Source organism: Lactuca serriola, chromosome 7 (genome assembly GCF_051521515.1).
Source record: "Lactuca serriola cultivar US96UC23 chromosome 7, Lser_US96UC23_V15, whole genome shotgun sequence".
Classification (NCBI taxonomy): domain Eukaryota; kingdom Viridiplantae; phylum Streptophyta; class Magnoliopsida; order Asterales; family Asteraceae; genus Lactuca; species Lactuca serriola.
The window spans coordinates 66,539,473-66,557,849 of record NC_136414.1 but is presented as its reverse complement, the minus strand read 5'-3'; the positions used below and the strand labels follow the sequence as shown (position 1 = coordinate 66,557,849).

Here is an 18,377-nt window from a genome sequence, read left to right as displayed (position 1 = left end):
CATCTTCTGAATCCCAGTGCGCATACTTGTCTACTAGTTTCTTGAGAATACAAGTTATTTTGAAAGACTAGATCAACATTTATGCTGGTGAGTTCACAAGTATTTAATTGATATAAAGTATGTCGTAAGTTCTTTAGAAAAGTTCGCATGTTCCTCCAGAAAATCCTATATTTTCTGATATGATGAATGAAAGTGAAAATGACTCTACAATTCCTTTTATGAGTACTAAATGGATAAAAGTTATATACATTTTAGAGTAAACAGACAATCGATTGTGTGAATCTGTCCTAAGCCCACAACCAAACAAGGAACAATGAATGAGATGGAAGTCACACATCCCATTGTTTTTTAGATCTGCACTGTATATAACCCTGGTGTATTCATTTGGTACTTATGGAGATAACTGTTATAGTTCTTTATATTTGATGAAAACATTCTTTAAGAAAATCATATATTTCCTTTAGTAAAAATGGTGACCACAATAGTTCCTTCTATAATCACTTAGTTTATACAAGCTATATATAATCTAATATCGAACATACATTTAAATGGGTGAATCTGCCCTAAGCCAAACAAGGAACTGGAAGTAAGGCGGAAAGTATACATCCAACTACCTATCGGATATTAATTATATATAACCCTAATGTACAAAATATTTATAGAATTAACCACTAAAGGTCCTTTAATTTATACTGGTTTCATAAAATGAATTAAACCCTTTTTACTGAAAAGTTTCTAGTTTAGTCTACTAAATGTTCTATTTGAAAAGTATGTTATTGTACTAGAAAATGATATATTGAATTTGTATGTTATGACCTGACCTATACCTGGTACTCCTTATGATTACTTGGTGTATATGGAATGTATATATAGCTAAGATCAAATAGATAGTAGACTGGGAGAATCTGCTCTAAGCCCAATACCAAACAAGGGACAGGAAATGAAGCGGAAAGCACACATTCAACTGTCTGCCGGATCTGATTAATATATATCCCTGATGTATTTACCGAGGAATCATAAAGTTAGCATTATAGGCCCCCTTTTTACTGAATGTACTAAGACTTGACTGTACTGTTTGTCTTTTGTAAGTTTTCCCAAGTTTAAGACTATCTTTACTAGAAAATAGTTTGCATTACCTTTTATGTGAGAATATCACTATATGAATGTAATGGGAAAATGAAAGTATTCAGTAATGTGGTATAAAGTAACTACTGAAACACTAACTACCTTAAAACTAGTTTGTTAATTAAGGTTAAAAATGTGATGTGGTTATAACCATACTGATCGACAAGTGTTCAACACGACGACCTAATGGCGTCGAAGCTGATGTGACATTTGTCACCCCTTGGCCTGCTGGCCAAACTGTAGCGAACAGTCAGGATGTGGGCTTGTCAGTCCCGTATGGATTAATACACATAATGTTCGCTCTCCCTCCAGGAGACTTTGGTTACAAAATGCGAACTAACAAGTATATTGCTAAGCTGTGAAGTAGTCTCACATAAATGTTATCTTGTCCTTGTTATCGTATGTTCCTTTCTGTTCTTGTTATTGTATGTTCCTCCCTGTTTCTCTTTATAGTATGTTGTTTCTGTTTCTGGTTATAGTATGTTCTGAACCCCTAAACTATACCTATTATAGTTTACTAGTATGTTTGTTTTGAACTGTCTCTGATATATAGAAAAGACTCGATTATCTACTAAGTTATGCTCATACTTTAAAAATGGAGTTCTATAAACAATAAAGTAACATAACAAAAAAAGAGTTTTTGAAATGATTTTGATCACTTAAAAAAGCATAAGAAATCCTTTAATGTGATGATTATCACAGATAAACATTTACACAATATCATTGTGTTCAACTTGTATCCCCCCTAAAGCATTTAAAACGTTTAAAAGGTTGATTATAGGGGTATGAACTTACCTTATGTGGGTGATTCAATTGAAGATTTGCGTAAGGATGAGATGTTCCACGAATGAATTTCCGAGACACAAACGAGTCCTAAATGACATATAATGACATATATAGGCATGCAATTAGTGTTTAAGGCAACTAATGTGCAAGGAAATGACCTTAGGAGCTAGGAAACACTTGTAAAGACGTATTACAATCACATGTGATTGTATGAAAGGGAATTTATGGCCAAAGGAAGATGTGTTCACGACCATGCAAGGGTTTACGGCCATGTAAGGGTTTATGGCTGTAAACTCTTGATGTTCATGCCTTTTTGGGTCCTTGATTCCAGCCAAAAGGGTGTTTGCTTCATGAGGCTTCAAGAGTTTCTAGTGTATAACAAGAATATGGAAGAATTCTTACGATTTGGAAGCTTTTGGGAGTTCACGACCACCAAAAACAAGTGTGTGTTCTTGGTGTTTTTGATGATACTTGAGAGAGAATTGAGTGTTATTGACTTGCAGATGTGAGGAATGAAGAACAAATAAAGGAATTATATACTTATGATGTGGGGTTCACGGCCAAACAAGAGCTTACGACCGTAAGCTCTAGTTTACGGCCGTAAACTCCATGTGATGGAGTTTTCCGGCTTGAAGGTTGCACAATGAACTCTAGTAGATACTTCCTAACACCCAATCCTTGAATGTACTAGGCTTAGAACACTCAAACAGGCCCTTAACAATGCTAAAAGATAGCAGAAACTAGTCTGACTTTTGATTGATTTGAATGGCTTTACTATATAGAAATTTCCGGGTTGTCACATATGTTATTTGGTTATATGTTTATGTTTATGTTATGTTCAGTTTATACCTGACATCAGTCTGATGCAGTGGGCAGGACCCAAGTTATTCCGGACTTTAGTCTGATGTCGGGCAGGGACCAATGCAGTGGGCGGGGCCCAATGTAGTGGGCAAGGCCCAATATGTGTTATATGTATTATTGTATGGCATGTGGTAGCTTGGGGGAGCTCACTAAGCGTCGTGTTTACATTTTCAGTTTTGGTTTCAGGTACTTCTACTAGCAAAGGGAAGGGCTCGGGATGATCGCATGGCACACACCACAACTTTCAGCGTGAGATTGATTGAGACTCTAATATATTTTTTTCATTTGTTTTTCATACAGTATTTGATATGAGATTTTGAGATACATGACACTTGGTTTTCTTATTGATTATGGATGATTATAGTTTTTATAATATTTTCAAAACGAAATTTTTGGCTTGTATTTTTGTGATGTTTCAAATTGTTAATTAAATAATATTTTTCTAATTAGTATATTATTTTTACACTACATTAACAAACATTTTATATTAATTTATTAATCACATAATAAATTAATCTCTCTCTAAAGATCATCATGTCCAATTTCTAGGTTTGATGGAAACCCAAAAGGAGTGTGCTACTATCACTTGAAGTACATACTAATTATAGTTACGAAATTAAACACCTAATCCAATAGTTTGGTTCATGTATTACATAATTTTAAAATACAAAAAATAGAAGTAGCTTTTATTTACATCGATAACATTGCTCTTGTCTCTTATATATAAAACTATATGATAATTATGTTACCAAAAATTGCTACCAACATGTCGTGACCAATTTAAATGCTCACAAATGGTCATCAATATTGTTTTAAGGAAATTTAACTGAATATATAATATTACAAACATTATGATTGATCGTCTTAATAAAAAACAAAATTCATTTATCAGGGTAATTACCTTTTCAGTTTATTCATATCTGGGTAACTTCGTTTTTTATACATATTTAGGTAACGAACATGGGTAGAGCTAGAATTTTTTGAATGAAAGGGGCTTGAACTTACAGTGTAAAATTTATATATATATATATATATATATATATATATATATATATATATATATATATATAAAATAAGCCATATATATTGTAATTTATAGTCCTATATCGTAAAACACATATTGTAATTAGAAAAGTAGTAGTACGTTGTGCGTTATTACTTGTACCGAATGTGTGTTAATGTTTTCTGAAAAAAAAAACATTAATAACAATATATTAATATCCAACACGTTAGTTACAATTAAATTCCAATGAAGAAGATGGAGCATACATGTGAGAGTGGGCTTTCAGAAGTAATACACCAATACCAATGGGGGGACTAGTCCTGCTAGTAAGTTGTTACAGACGGTCATAATTGTCACATTTATCCAACAAATGGCAAATTGGTTATTCACCACTTTCCCCAAGATTTGTAACACTTTTTACATTGTTTCAAGTACTCGAATATCCGTAACCTAATAATCGAACAACCGGTTCTTTTCCACGTCGGCACCAAAGAGCAACCTACCAATCCCAAACCCTAAACGATTATTACACTCATAAACTTGACACGCTCCCTTAACAACCAACAACATTAGATTTAAAAGAGTAAATATGATAACAATAATTTTCCACCATGCAAGAAAATATTTCTTGACAAAATGATACGCTTTAACCCTCGGCACGTTACCAAAATGCTTATTTACTCTAGCAACTGTCTTTTGCAACTCCGAAGCCTCTTCATTTTTGAAGCTCGATTTAGTAATCCCATTAAAAAGTTTCACAATTTCCTCATCATCCAATTCACCTTCGATTATATGTTTTTCTCTAAGGATCCTCACATCCTTAACACCATCAATAATCCCACACATTAAATCCACATATTCTGTTAAATCAAGGTTAGTAAAGTTGCCATTTTTGAACATTAACCCTTCGTAGACCACCAAATTTCGTAGCATAGTTTCTGAATCAGGTTTTAGAGAAAGTATCGGGAGGTAAAACGTAAGTGTTTCATCGTCAAATTCAACATCACGAATGCCTCCTGGAGTCATGCAAAATTCAACTTTTCCGATGCTTGAAAGCTCCGAAGCTGAAGGGATGTCAATTTCAAGTACTGCAGGGGTTTCCCCCATCATTTTCTTGATTAAACTAATAATCTTGTCCCATGGTAACTTCATGATGAGCAAAAGAGGCTGCAAGACAGCATTTGCTCCTGGACATAAATCTCCTGCCATTTGTACTGCGTTTTCGACATCTTCAAGATCTATATCATCCAAGAAGTTATTTCGAATAAACTGGTTTTTTGCTGATACGTTATGGTTTACGATCAAATGGTACATGCAATCAAGCAAATGGACGCGGGTGTTTATATCAAGATCAAGTCGAGATATCCGCCTGCTGAACTTAAGAGGTGATCGACTTTCACAAATTCTAATCAACAAATTCGTTAGAAAAGAATGGTTACAGTCACCAGATAAGTGTTCTTCAAGAGCAGTTCGAGCTTCGATTAACAAAACAAGTGGGATTTGGTTTTCGATCATCACTAAATCTTCAAACGAATCCAAAGAATCTCCTTCGGATACTTTTGATAACATATCGAGCAAAAAGAGACCATCCAACGCGAAAACCCAAGCTAATGTATCATCATCGACATCAAAATATAAACCATAGCAGCAACGGACCTCTGGGATGAGTTGTTTGAGACTCTCGATCACAATTTCCGTGAAATCAGATGTGATTCTGTAGGGTTTTAGCATCGTTTTTGCTGTCTCAAGTTTGAGCTGTTCTCGCTTGCTATAAAGCTGGGTCTGGAAATGGTGGATAGGTCCCAGCCCGATGGTTTGAGGAATGTATGACTCGGGCTTTTCGGCAGTGAAGTTTTCAGGTACTTGGAAGATGCAGACAGGAAGATCGGTGTCTACAAGAAGATTGTTTTGGAAGGTTTTGCTGATTCGATTAACCCATTGTGGTGGATCTTCAATGGAAGAAGTACTGGATGAAGGAAGTGCCGAAATGAAGGGTACCATATTGTTGTTATGACTCTTATGACTTCTGCAACATGAAGATGAAGATTGGGAGTATGTAGGTATGTACGTATTTAAGGGAATGAGACATTTCGATTGAAATTATCGGTGGTTTATGGATTAATCCGTCATTGAAAATTCTACAATTTGTTTGATCGTAGTGATATCATTTCAAACTTGTTCCATTCTTTGGACAAAAACACTCCCAAAGTCCTAAATGACATAAGACGGAAGATACCTTTTCGTGACGATAAAGAAACTTACATTTGAGTCTAAAAATAATTTTGTTTAATTATAATGATATTATTAGCATATTCTAAGGTCTTCATTAAAGTTCTAATGTTAGAAAAAATTTAATAAGCTCTCACTACTAGAAAACTAATTAATTACCTACGAATTGGTAGGAAATCCGGAGAAACAAGGCGGTACCTATAGATTACCTACAAAAAAAGGGTTGTAGGAAAAACCCTCGTGGGTAATTTTTCTTACGAATTAGCTACAAACCTTCCTATGCATTTCCTACGGAATTTTCTGTTACAAATTTAACTTTGGAATACCTACGGACCACGATAACTACGGAATACTTACAGATTATCTACGGGTTATATACCTACGAAACACGTACAAAATACATACAAATTATTTTAATACAAAATACCTACAAACTGATTTTCCTACACAATACCTACCAACATCTTTTCCTACGGAATACCTACCAGCAGTTTTTGCTATAGATTACCTACAAACTTTATTGAATTTTATTTTCTACTGAATATTTATTTCCTACAAATTTTCTATGATTATTTTACCAGTTTTTATTGCTATATTAAATTTATAATTTAAAAAATATCCAAATTTTCTGCTAAAAAAATCAAATGAATAATTAAAATAATAGTTAAATACCATTACATTCATTAACATTAAAATAGTAAATAACATACCATTCATACATTCAAATACTCAAAATACCATTACAATACCATGATAAAAGCTAAGAACTAGTCAATAACATAACATTCATTAGGTGTTTTTAAAAAAAAACTAAGAACTACTTTGGTTGATTACCGACCGGATTGATTTGTTTCATAAAGGCCGCCAATTGTCGTTGCACTTGCAATTCCATTTCATTTCACATTTGTTGCATTTGCAAATTCATTTCACTTTGCTTTTCATCCATGGCTTGTTGCATGTTTGACACTTGTCGCAACTCATTTACCTAAATATAGCAAGACAAACACATGCACTTAGTAAATGTAATTCAACTTTAAACCATGATAGCAATGTACTTTACTTTTAATTCAATATAAAAACACGATACTCATAATAACAATGTACATTGTTTTTAATATCCATAATAATAACTTTTAATAAGCATAATAACATACTATATTTTTATCCATTATACCATTGTACTTTACATTTCCAATACATAATATCAATGCACTTAAATTATTATCAATAACAACAATATACTTTACCTAGTATCAATAATAGCAAGATACTATAATTTTCACCCATTATAGCATTGTGTTTTACTTAATTTAATAATAGCAACATAGTATCATTTTCAACCATAGTAAAAATGCACTTTACTTAATATTAATAATGGCAACATATTCAATTTTCACCCGTAACAACAATGTACCTTACCAATATTAACAAATTTTTTTTTCAGCCATATTAGGTACCTCTTTACTTGATTTTTTTTTCTCTATAATATATTACGCAAATAATTGTACATCCTGTTGTGACTTTGCAAAGTCAACAGAAGCTGAAGTTGACTCATAAGAATATGCACCCGTCATCAGAAAGTGAAGATCCGAGTATCCTGCCCCATAGATAGGACCTTTTTGTTTCTCGCCTTTCCTAAGCAACTGTGTTTGGGTCTACAATTCAGGATCATTCACATTATGTTGAGTCGCATCATCACCGTATTTTTGAGATATGACTTTGTTATATGATTCCTACAATATACCAAAAGAACAATTTGTCATTGTACTAAAAAGCAAAAACTAATATTAGTAAATATATAAAAAGATAAAGACAACTTAAGATCGCCACCCTAGATGTCTCATTCACAAAATCCATTGACGCCTCTTTATCTCCCCCAAAGTATATTCTCTTTGATTCGGCGGTAAGATGTGTCTTATAATAAAGATCAATGAATGAGGGGTCTTCACCCGTCAACTCTTTCTATATAAACAACACAACATAACTGATGTAATTAATTTTGAAAGAAAAATGTATCACTAAAATCTATAATTGTGATTACTTACTAATTTAAGACGGTGCTCCTTAAATCCAATGCTACCACCCGTATGTGTGGCTGTCCCCCTAGAACTAGTGTTATGGTTTTTATTCTGCTTTTGGACAACTTTTTCCACTCATCTGTGTCCCATTTCTGTAATATATATATATATATATATATATATATATATATATATATATATATATAATACAAAATAAAAAACAACAAAATAAGCAATATTGTATTAGATTGCTTACCCTACACAAATGTCGCCAAACATCTCTATGTATTCCAACAGGATTGTAATTTGCAAGAATCTCAAAGTTATCATTAATCTTTGTGATAACGTGCCCAACTTTTCTTGCAGAATTTACCGATGCGTCCTTTACATCCTTCATTCTACCCCTGTAGCGAACTTTCAATGTATTCTCAAAACCTTCGCGAATTCTTCCTTCTTCGTTTGGATCCCACCGGTATTGAGTCTGTAAAAAAATAAAAAGTAAAATTTAAAATGAAAAATAAGAATGAATAAGAAATAGATATTAAAAATAAATAATTAATATATTACCCTGAAACGCTCAAGCATTTGAGTGACAACTTCCTTCGGAATTTTTCTATAAGTAATCCAAAGTTCATTTATAGACTGCCAAAATATCTTTAAGATCGCTCGATGAATCCTTTGTCCCCCAAACCTACAATATTGAAATAACCATATAAGGATAATTATAGCATCAACAATCATAAATGTATATAAAAAAAGATTTACTTGTACCCCTTTCGTGTAATAAATGGCCTATAAGAGCCATTCGAATCTGCATCATTTGATCCACCATGTGTACCTGATAATGGGGCGTCAGAACCATTGGTGACTCAGGCTCATACACAGACTCATGCCCATGCTCAAGCTTATGTTCACGCTTAGGCCCATTATAGAAATAATCACTAGCAGGCTCTTCATTATTGCCTGTCATCTCAACTATGGCGAATGCATCTATCGTCATTGATGCATAAATAAAGATACCAATTAGTAGTGGTTGAATTCCTTCTATGGTTCCACATAAGAAACCAGTACGAATATAACCTACATGTCCAATTGAACTACCATATGCAATATCATTCCCAACATTCTGTACCACCTATGTATCTGCTATAGCATCAATCAAGCCCATGTGGGTATTTATGGCACCCATGCTACTACTCCCTGATAATCCCGACCTTTCCGTCCTAGCTGAAGTGCGTGAAAGGCCACCCGACAAAGGGATGCGTGGAATGCCATTAGGGTCGGGCGATGACTTGGCTCTCGGTGTTGAACCAACCAAAAAGGGTTTTGTTGAAGGCCACTAAGGTTAAGAGATGGCCTGCATCCCGATACAGAACTGCCCGTAAAAATGTTATGTGGAAGGCAAGTAGGACCGGGCAAAGGCAATGACATGGCTCCCGATACAAAACCATTGCGTGGACGGCCACTAGGTTCAGACAAAGGTGATGACCTGACTCTTGGTATAGAACCACCTGTAAGAGGGATGCATGGAAGGCCACTAGGTTCAGGCAACATGGATGGCCTACCACCCGATGGAGGACCAACCGGAAAAAGGTTACGTGCTAGGCCTTTATCAGACATGCTGCGTTTATAGAACAAAAATAGTAAGATATATTAGACGATAATGAAAAATAACAAATAGACTAGCATATACATACCATATTATAAATCAAAAGTAAAATGTGATAACAAAAATATTAAAGTGTATATACCATATAACATAAAACAAAGTTCCTAACATTCATCCTCATCTGGATCAGAGTAGTCAAAATAAACTGGTTTGTCTCTATCCTCCTCATTTGGATCAGAGTAGTCATGATAAAGGTTATCTGTAGGTAATCCATAGGTATTTACCTACGGATTACCTGCGTTTTTTTTTTTTTTTAAATTTTTTCAAGGGTCAAATGTCATTTTTTTTTCGTTTCATTTTTTTCACAACATCATTATACTTTGATTGCTTTGTTTTCACAAAGTTAAACATCATATAAACGTATGTACATGAACGTGCATCATTAGAACCCATTACTATATTTGATATAAAAATCTAATTATGTTTGTTCTTGAGCCACAATTAACCTCATTAAACAAATACGTGATATACTGAACATAATGCATACATTTGGTTTGTATGTAAATGTGTGTGTTTATTTGTATTTGTGTATAGAAAATAACTTTCATTTGTATTATATAAAAAAATAATAAAGTTGTAAACGAGTAATGGGTTCTAGCGATGCATACTTTTGTATGTAAGTTTATGTTATGTATAAGTTGGGGAAACCAAAGCATTTAAAGTATAATGATGCTGTGAAAAAAAATGAAACTAAAAAAAACAATATTTGCCCTTAAAAATTTGAAGAAAAAAAAACTGTAGGTAATCCATTTATACGCATAGATACACATAAACACATACATATACATACACATACATACTCAAATACATACATACACATACATATATACACACACGTACATATACACACTACAAATAAAATGACATTTAGTGTCACGACGTTTTAGTGACATGTTTTTTTTTGTGCCACTTTATTATTGTGTTTTAGTGGCACATTCTAAATGACCCTATAAAAATTGATGGTTTATGGGAACTTAATTTTTGTTATGTCACTAAACTAAAGCTATTAAACCACTTTTATCTATTATTTATGTTTCATAATTTCCCACAGTAATTTGTCATTTAGACGTTCGTTTTTGTTATTTCCTCCTTACAATTTATTGAACTCGTAAATTAGGGCAACATAGGGAGAATGCTCCCAGAAATCGCTATGCTCTGAACTCAATCTCTTAACTCCATCGGTGCTCTAAACCCCATCGTCGCTCCATCAAGACCTCTACCTCGCTGCTGTCGGTTGTTCCTAGTCATCATCGCCCACCACTGCCTCCGTATTTGCTTCCCAGGTTCGCCTTGTCCGTGTTTTTCAATTAATCAGGTAATCCTCACTCCTCTTCTTCCTCCTTTGTTGCATTTTCCTCACATTTCTCCTTTTATTTTTATTAATCCATTCAATGGAAATAGTTTTTAACATTTATTAGGCCAATGTTGTTCCTACGTTCCTATAACCCTGGGATCTAACTTTTTGTGTAACAATAGTTCGGTTGGTCATACATGGCAGTGGCGTCGCTTGCAGGATTACCAAATCAAAGAAATTAACGAGAATGATTCCATAGTAAGTTTCACTACATAACATTAGTGGTTTAGTGCTCTATTATGGTGATTGATTTATTCTACTTTTACTTCCGACCATTATCTTGCAATCACCATATTGGAGATAATGAGGTGCACAGATCAAAACGAGGGCAGTATGAGGAGCCTGATCATGAATTGTTTGCACTGATTAGAAAGGAATGTCTTAGAAAATGCCTCTTGAGTCAGATTTGACGATATTACAGGTTTGAGCGAAGCAAAAATGACTTCTAAATGAAGAACTGGTTCTACATTATTTGATGCCTGATTACTTTACGGTATGTTGTTGGATGAAGCTCCGATATTTAGTTTTTATTTGATGCCGAAAGATCCGTTTTGCCTCCAAATGGTAACGTTTACAATGGTGCACAAAATGGTGTTGGGATTGTGAATATACTCAAGGGGAAAGCCTTCTTTGTTACTGGAGCAACTGGTTTCTTAGGGAAAGGTACTTATACTTTTTCACTTTTTTCTATCTTATTCTTCACCTTTTTCTAACTCTTTAATTTTTTTTCTTTTTTATTATATAAAAATTTGTAGTATTTATAGAGAAGATACCACGCACAGTGCCTGATGTGGGAAAGATATATCTCTTAACAAGGGAAAAAGACATGGATTCTGCCATGGAAAGATTAAATAATGAACTATGCAGTTTTTTTTCTTTCTCTTCTTTTGGGAATCCTCATATGATCTATTTCTTTTTATCATTAAGTAGCATAATTAAATTTAATTTAGGATTGCATTACAGATAATAAATACCGAACTTTTCAATTCTCTTCAACAAGCTTATGGAAAATCGTATCAATCTTTCATGTTAAGTAAACTGATTCCTGTGATTGCAACTTTTGTCTCATATATTGTCATGCATGACAAAAATGGCTTAAAGAGAATATCGGGTACTTTAACCCATTCATTTTTATTAAAAAATAAATTTGAAACAAATATTCTTATTACCATTTTCCATCTCTTAACCCTGCAAGGGCATATGTGTCATTTTTTGTATTCTTTGGTTTTATGGCAGGAAGCTCTGAAGTCATATGCCTTGGTATCTGATGCAGTTGACATGCCTAAAATTACCGGATTACTTAGGGAGTAGGAGAATGTTGAGCTAAATTTGTTACATGGGTGCAAATGTTTATAGGGCAAACTTATGAACAATATGAGAGATTTACACCGTTACCTGGTAAGATTTATAAAATTTTAAATTATCATATTTCATAGTTTTCATTTCGGTATTTTAAATTATACTTTGCAAGTGCAGCACCAAAGGAATTATTTAAGGAGATCATGGCAAAATATTGATTGTCTGGGACCATCCACCGTGGTATGTGCCTCTTTGTATCACTTCTTCCTTTATCTTCAATTTCATTTTAGCTAGAAGGGTAAATTGGTCTTTTTTCTCAGAAATAGTCTTTATTCATGCAACACTAATCGTTTATCTATCAACACTTAATAAGATAAAATAATTCACTATGTACTGCCTAGATAAAAAGTGATGTGTAGAACATATTTGAAAACATGATAACATACTTTCATTTATTTGGTTATTATAGATTTGTAATTTCATTTTTTCCTACTTGAGACGTTGTATTTATGAAAAATCTACCAAATTATAAACTCAGGGTGCACACAGCCAAGACAAGTTGTTGCCATGTGTTTTGTTTTAACATTATGTTGTGAATATTTCAAATTCATAATTTGAAAATCTTTTTTCAGATTTTGTTAACAAATACATCTTCCTATGTGATTTACTGTGTTATGAAACCATTTTGGTTTATCATTTCCGGTTTGCCTATTCTATATGCCCTGAAGATTGTACTTCTGAAAACTGTGCTCAAGTATATGAATGAACTTTCTAAACTTTGAATTCTTTGTTTTTTTGTTTTTTTGCTTTTTATTGACATGAAGTTGTTAGTATCGGGGAATATTTATTATTTTATACGTGCTGCAATTTAATTATTTATTTTATTTTATATTTTAGATAAAATTATGTAGATATTAATAGCTTAAATTATAGAATATCATGAGTATTTTCTGACGTAAAATGTGCCTTTTTTTTATATTGTGGCAAATAAAAAAGTACCACTAAAATCTTAAAATATATAACTAAAAATAGCATAAATTTTTGAAACAAATGAGCATTTTATGGCACAAAATATGTGCCATAAAAAATTTCTCTTCTATAGTGACAAATAAAAAGCGTCACTAAAAGTCTAAAAAACTGCATCGACAAACAAATAAAAAGTGTCACTAAAAGCTTTTAGTGGGAGCACACTTATTTTGTGTGCCCCCGATTCTTTAAGATATCTTTAGTGGAATTTGTTTGGGTTTTTAGTGACACTTTTTATGTGCCACTAAATGACATTTTTTGTAGTGGCATAAGCACACATATACACACATACACATACATAAATATATGTACATATACTCACATACATAAATAAATACATACACTTATATAAATATACATATTTCCCTTAATTATCATCATTTTTCATTACTCATACATTAAATGTATATTATTTCACCTTATTGATGTGTTAAACGTTGTGTTTTTTTTTTCGTTTGTTCATTTGTTTGTGTGTTAAACACATTGGTTACGATTATTATATATTATAATTATGTTTATAAATATTATTATTAATAGTACTATTAGTATGATTTTTAATTGTTTGTATTTTAAATATTTTAAACAAAATGATTCAAAAAAAAATTTAAGACCTAGAATATTGAAAAACAATAATAATGGGAATAATAATAATAATAATAATAATAAAAATTATAAAGTCGTTGGTATTTCGTAGTTATTTTGTATCTATTTTCTTCTGTGGGTAGTCCGTAGCTATTCTGTAGCTAATGACCTACGGAATACCTGCGGGCTTATTTCCGTCGCTATTCTGTAGCTAATTACCAACGGAATAGCTACGGATGTCCGTAACTATTCCGTTAATAATTTAGGGCATCCCATTCCGTAAGAATTTCATTGGTATTATGTAGCTAATTAGCTACGAAAATTTTCCCTAGTTATTTTCTTGTAGCAAAACCCTTCTTTTCTAGTAATGTTTTGAAATCTTTATTTTAATGTTCCATAATTGTTATGAAATTATTGGATTCCTCATATTCCGTCATCAATCTTTCTAATTAGTGAGCATTATAAGAAATATTATTATATTATATGTTTTATGAATGTAATTATACCCCACTATAATGAACATCCATAACATACCTCTTATTTCATCTTCTTTGTCTTGTATAACTAATGAATATTATGTATTTTAAAGTTTTATTGTTTTTACCACAAGTGATCAAATAAAGCTCTTTACAATCTCATTTCCTATATTTTTTTTTTAGTTTAGATTCATATTTTATAATATGTTATCAATACGACTCTACCGTAGAGTTTTAACTCTATCACTCTTGTCATTTTCAGGTATGTATTTACTTATTATTTTTTTTATAAGTTCACATGTACAATGTTTACAAGTTATTTTATGATCCATTTACAAGTCATTTTCAATTGTTTAAGTACATTTTTGTAGAAAATGAGATATAAAAATGATCCATTACGCCCATGTGTATTTATAAAAATGTCCGGATTAGAATTTGTGATAATGGCTATTTATGTAGATGATTTAAACATAATTTAAACTCTTAGAGAACTGGAAAAAGCTACTTCTTGTTTGAAAGAAAATTTTGAAATGAAAGATCTTGGTAAAATGAGATTTTGTTTGGGTCTTCATATTGAGCACACCAATAATGGAGTTTTTATACATTAATCCACTGATGGGAGTCAGGACAGGGCGGAGCCCCCGAGGACTTGAGGTCGTGCATTCCATCTTACTGCCGAGGAGGCCAAAGCAGCTCCAGATGTTATGACTAGTATGTTTCTAGCTCTTATTCTGTTGATTATTTTTTTGTTATGCTTATCCATATGCCTCTGTTAGGTACATTCCTAGTGAACTTTTTGCCTTCTCTAGTGTTGTTTGACTTGGGTGCGAGTCAGTCATTTGTGTAACAACCCGTTATTTCAAACCAATGTAAATCACACATGTTCAAATAAAAGTTTAAACTACCATTGTGTACAAGTGAAGTATCACCATTACATTAATATGATAAGAGCTTTGGATATCAAGGATACAAACATATATAGGTTAATATAAATTGAAATCCATGTTTATATATGTTATATATACATGTGTACATATTGAAAACCATGAGGGACTAAGTAAACACAAACTAACAAAACTTAAGGGGCCAAAGTGGTAAACAAGAAGTAAAGGAATGACACCGTTTTAAAGATTTCAACTTCTAAGCCCTTATCCTTGAGTTTTCGGCCACATAGGACCAAAAACTACCTCATTATACTAGTATTTGACCGAAAACATAAAATAAAGGCCCAAAAAGGACCGGATACACTTTACTCTTGGGATACATTGGCCGAAAACTCTCTTTTATGAGTATGCATGTGTGATTTCAGCCATACATGGGAGTAAACACATCCTCTTGGCCGTAAACCCTTTATAGTTGGGAGTAAACTCCTTATTTTAGGAGTAAACACTTTTATTTAGACAGTAAACTCCCTAAAATATCTTAATATCTTATCCAAATTCAGCTTCCTTAGGTGATAATTCCATTTACCAATGCAAACGTCAATTCAACCTCCTCAAATTTCCTTCACATATAAGATACCTCAATAGAAATCAACATTCACCTTTTACATACTCAGTAATGAAAACACTCCCAAATTCTCTTCCAAGCATCAAACTCATTTCTTTCACTTACAAAATTCAAACAACTCCAGGAGATCATTTTGCTTCCAAATATCTGTACGTTTTGGTAAGTTCCTATCGAACTTATGTGTTTTCACATCCATCTTATGCTTATTATCAACTTAATCACACATTAATATGTGTTTAAACATTAGGATACAACTACCATTTCATGTTTTAAATCAAAGTTCACCGTTTCCTATCCCTTTATCAAAACCGTTATCACGTTCGATGTGGGTTCATACCCCTACGTTTTCATAACTTTTTCTATGTTTTTTAGGGGGGGGGGGGGGAATACAAGTAAAACACAAGAACGTTGTGTTAATATACAAAGTTTTTAGGGGGGGAATACAAGTAAAACACAAGAACCTTGTGTTAATATACAAACTATTGTGTTATATTTTATTACTTTTAAGTACCTTTTTATGTAAAATTATCAAACATGCGAAATAACGTTATTACGAAATTTGCAAATAGTTACATGAAAAATACGTTAAAACGGAAGGTTATCATTTTCAATGAAATAATACATGTTAAACAATAATAGGTATAGTTTGGGAAACATCCACATCATTTTACCTTTCGGGGCAAAGAATCGTTTATATAAAATACGATTATTTTTATATTTTATAAACATTACGAAAGAGATAACAATTTCATGCTCAAATATTTTCATTACAAAAACAGGTATATCATTGGAAATTTGTGATTCATTCGTCTTCATCGTACCAACCAAAGGTATCCATGGAAGTCATGTTTTATAACTAGAGTCTCCTCCCGGAGAGTGTGATACTTATGTATAGATCTATACAGGACTGATGATCCCGCACCCTGGCTAATAGCTACAGCCAGACCGACAAGTTATGGGTGACAAATGTCATATCTTTTTGACGCCTGAAGAATGCCGAGGCAGACAATTCATTTTCAGCACGACTATAAAAACTCACATGATAAACGGAAATACGTTTTTTTTTACGTGAAATCGATAATGTGCTTATTATACATAAATATAGAACTCTTTAAACGGTTTTATTTACGAATAAAACTACATAATACTAAACTAGGTATGTCATGTATACTTGCACTTTTCGGTCTTGGAATGTATAAGACTACAGTTCAGTTTTCTGAAAAATATTTGATTTTCCGGGATAAATACGATTAGCTTACAAACAAACAGTTTACAATTCAAGTTTATGGAAAATATAGGATTTTCGGGGATAAACACTCTCATTTTATAAACAAACGAATTACAACTTATTTTATAGAAAATATCAGATTTTATGGAAACAAACGTGATTTCATCTCAATGAATGGCATACAATTATTCATACTAATGATTATGAACTCACCAACTTAAATGTTGACACTTTTTCTCAAATAACTTGTATTCTCAGGAAACCAGTAAAACAGGTTAACAACAGATTTTGAAGATTTGTCGCTAAGGAAGTAAATAAATCTTTTGAAATCATATTGTAATTGACATTTTGAAGATGTAATGCATACAATTATGTAACTTTTTCAATTTCAATTACATATATGATGGTTGTGTTTGATTTCTTTACTATTCAATTGTTATGATACTGCACATGACGTCCTCCGTCCCTGAACGTTTCCACCGTTCAGGTTTGGGGGTGTGACAATTTTTTTATCAATTGTTCAGCAAAGAGTATGATATGCCCATTGGGGAGTTAGAGTGCCCATTTCAAGTTTCTATCGCCAACGAGCACGACATTTCTGCATCATCAGTATATCAGGGGTGCGCTCTAGAGATCTTTAGGGTGCATTATCAGATCGATTTGATCCCTATCCCTATGGGGGGTTTGTCTGTGTGATTGTGGGTATGGATTGGCTGAGCCGTTTTGGTGCTATGATTGATTGTGACGGCCAGCACACGGTAGTTCGAACCCCAAGTGGGGGAGAACTAGTTATCTATGTAGAGGGCACCAGGATGGGTTCAGGGTTTTGTTCTGCAGCTAGAGTTTGATAGTATATTCAACACGCATGTATGAGTCATTTAGCTTATGTGGTGTATATACGTGTGGGGGGTTAGGTTTCAGTTTCAGAGGTCCAAGTTGTCAGAGAGTTTGCCGATGTGTTTCGAGAGGAGTTACCCGGTGTACCTCCTAAGAGGCAGGTCGAGTTCATGATTAACCTCGATCCATGTGTAGCCCCGATTGCCAAGGCGTCATACCGCTTGGTACCGCCTGAGATGCAGGAGTTGTCATCTTAGTTGCAGGAGCTGCTTGGAAAGGAATTCATCGAACCGATCAGTTCTCCATGGGGGTGCCGATTTTGTTCGTCAAGAAAAAGGATGGTTCACACCGGATATGCATTGATTACTAGGAGTT

The 18,377-nt window shown here is 33.1% G+C and overlaps 1 protein-coding gene and 1 long non-coding RNA gene across 9 annotated transcripts; one reads left to right on the top strand and one right to left on the bottom strand.

The window, feature by feature from the left end:
* Positions 1-4,225: 4,225 nt before the first annotated feature.
* LOC145064059 (putative UPF0481 protein At3g02645) lies at positions 4,226-5,776 on the bottom strand. Its single transcript, XM_079011582.1, has one exon. The coding sequence runs from the start codon at positions 5,774-5,776 to the stop codon at positions 4,226-4,228; it is 1,551 nt and encodes a 516-aa protein (XP_078867708.1).
* A 5,001-nt stretch (positions 5,777-10,777) lies between these two features.
* On the top strand, positions 10,778-17,182 carry LOC145062272 (uncharacterized). Of its 8 annotated transcripts, none has more exons than XR_013687508.1 (8): positions 10,778-11,006; positions 11,168-11,243; positions 11,346-11,708; positions 12,282-12,443; positions 12,522-12,584; positions 14,691-15,139; positions 16,717-16,767; positions 16,843-17,182. It is a non-coding gene; the product is annotated as an uncharacterized LOC145062272 (long non-coding RNA). The 8 variants fall into 8 exon arrangements; XR_013687512.1 differs by having other exon boundaries at positions 10,779-11,006; positions 15,055-15,139; XR_013687510.1 differs by lacking the exons at positions 16,717-16,767; positions 16,843-17,182 and adding an exon at positions 15,205-15,332.
* Positions 17,183-18,377: the final 1,195 nt, after the last annotated feature.

What these genes read in the sequence shown, in the direction of transcription:
- LOC145064059 (XM_079011582.1), bottom strand. Translation starts at nt 5,776, where the DNA reads ATGGTACCCTTCATTTCGGCACTTCCTTCATCCAGTACTTCTTCCATT.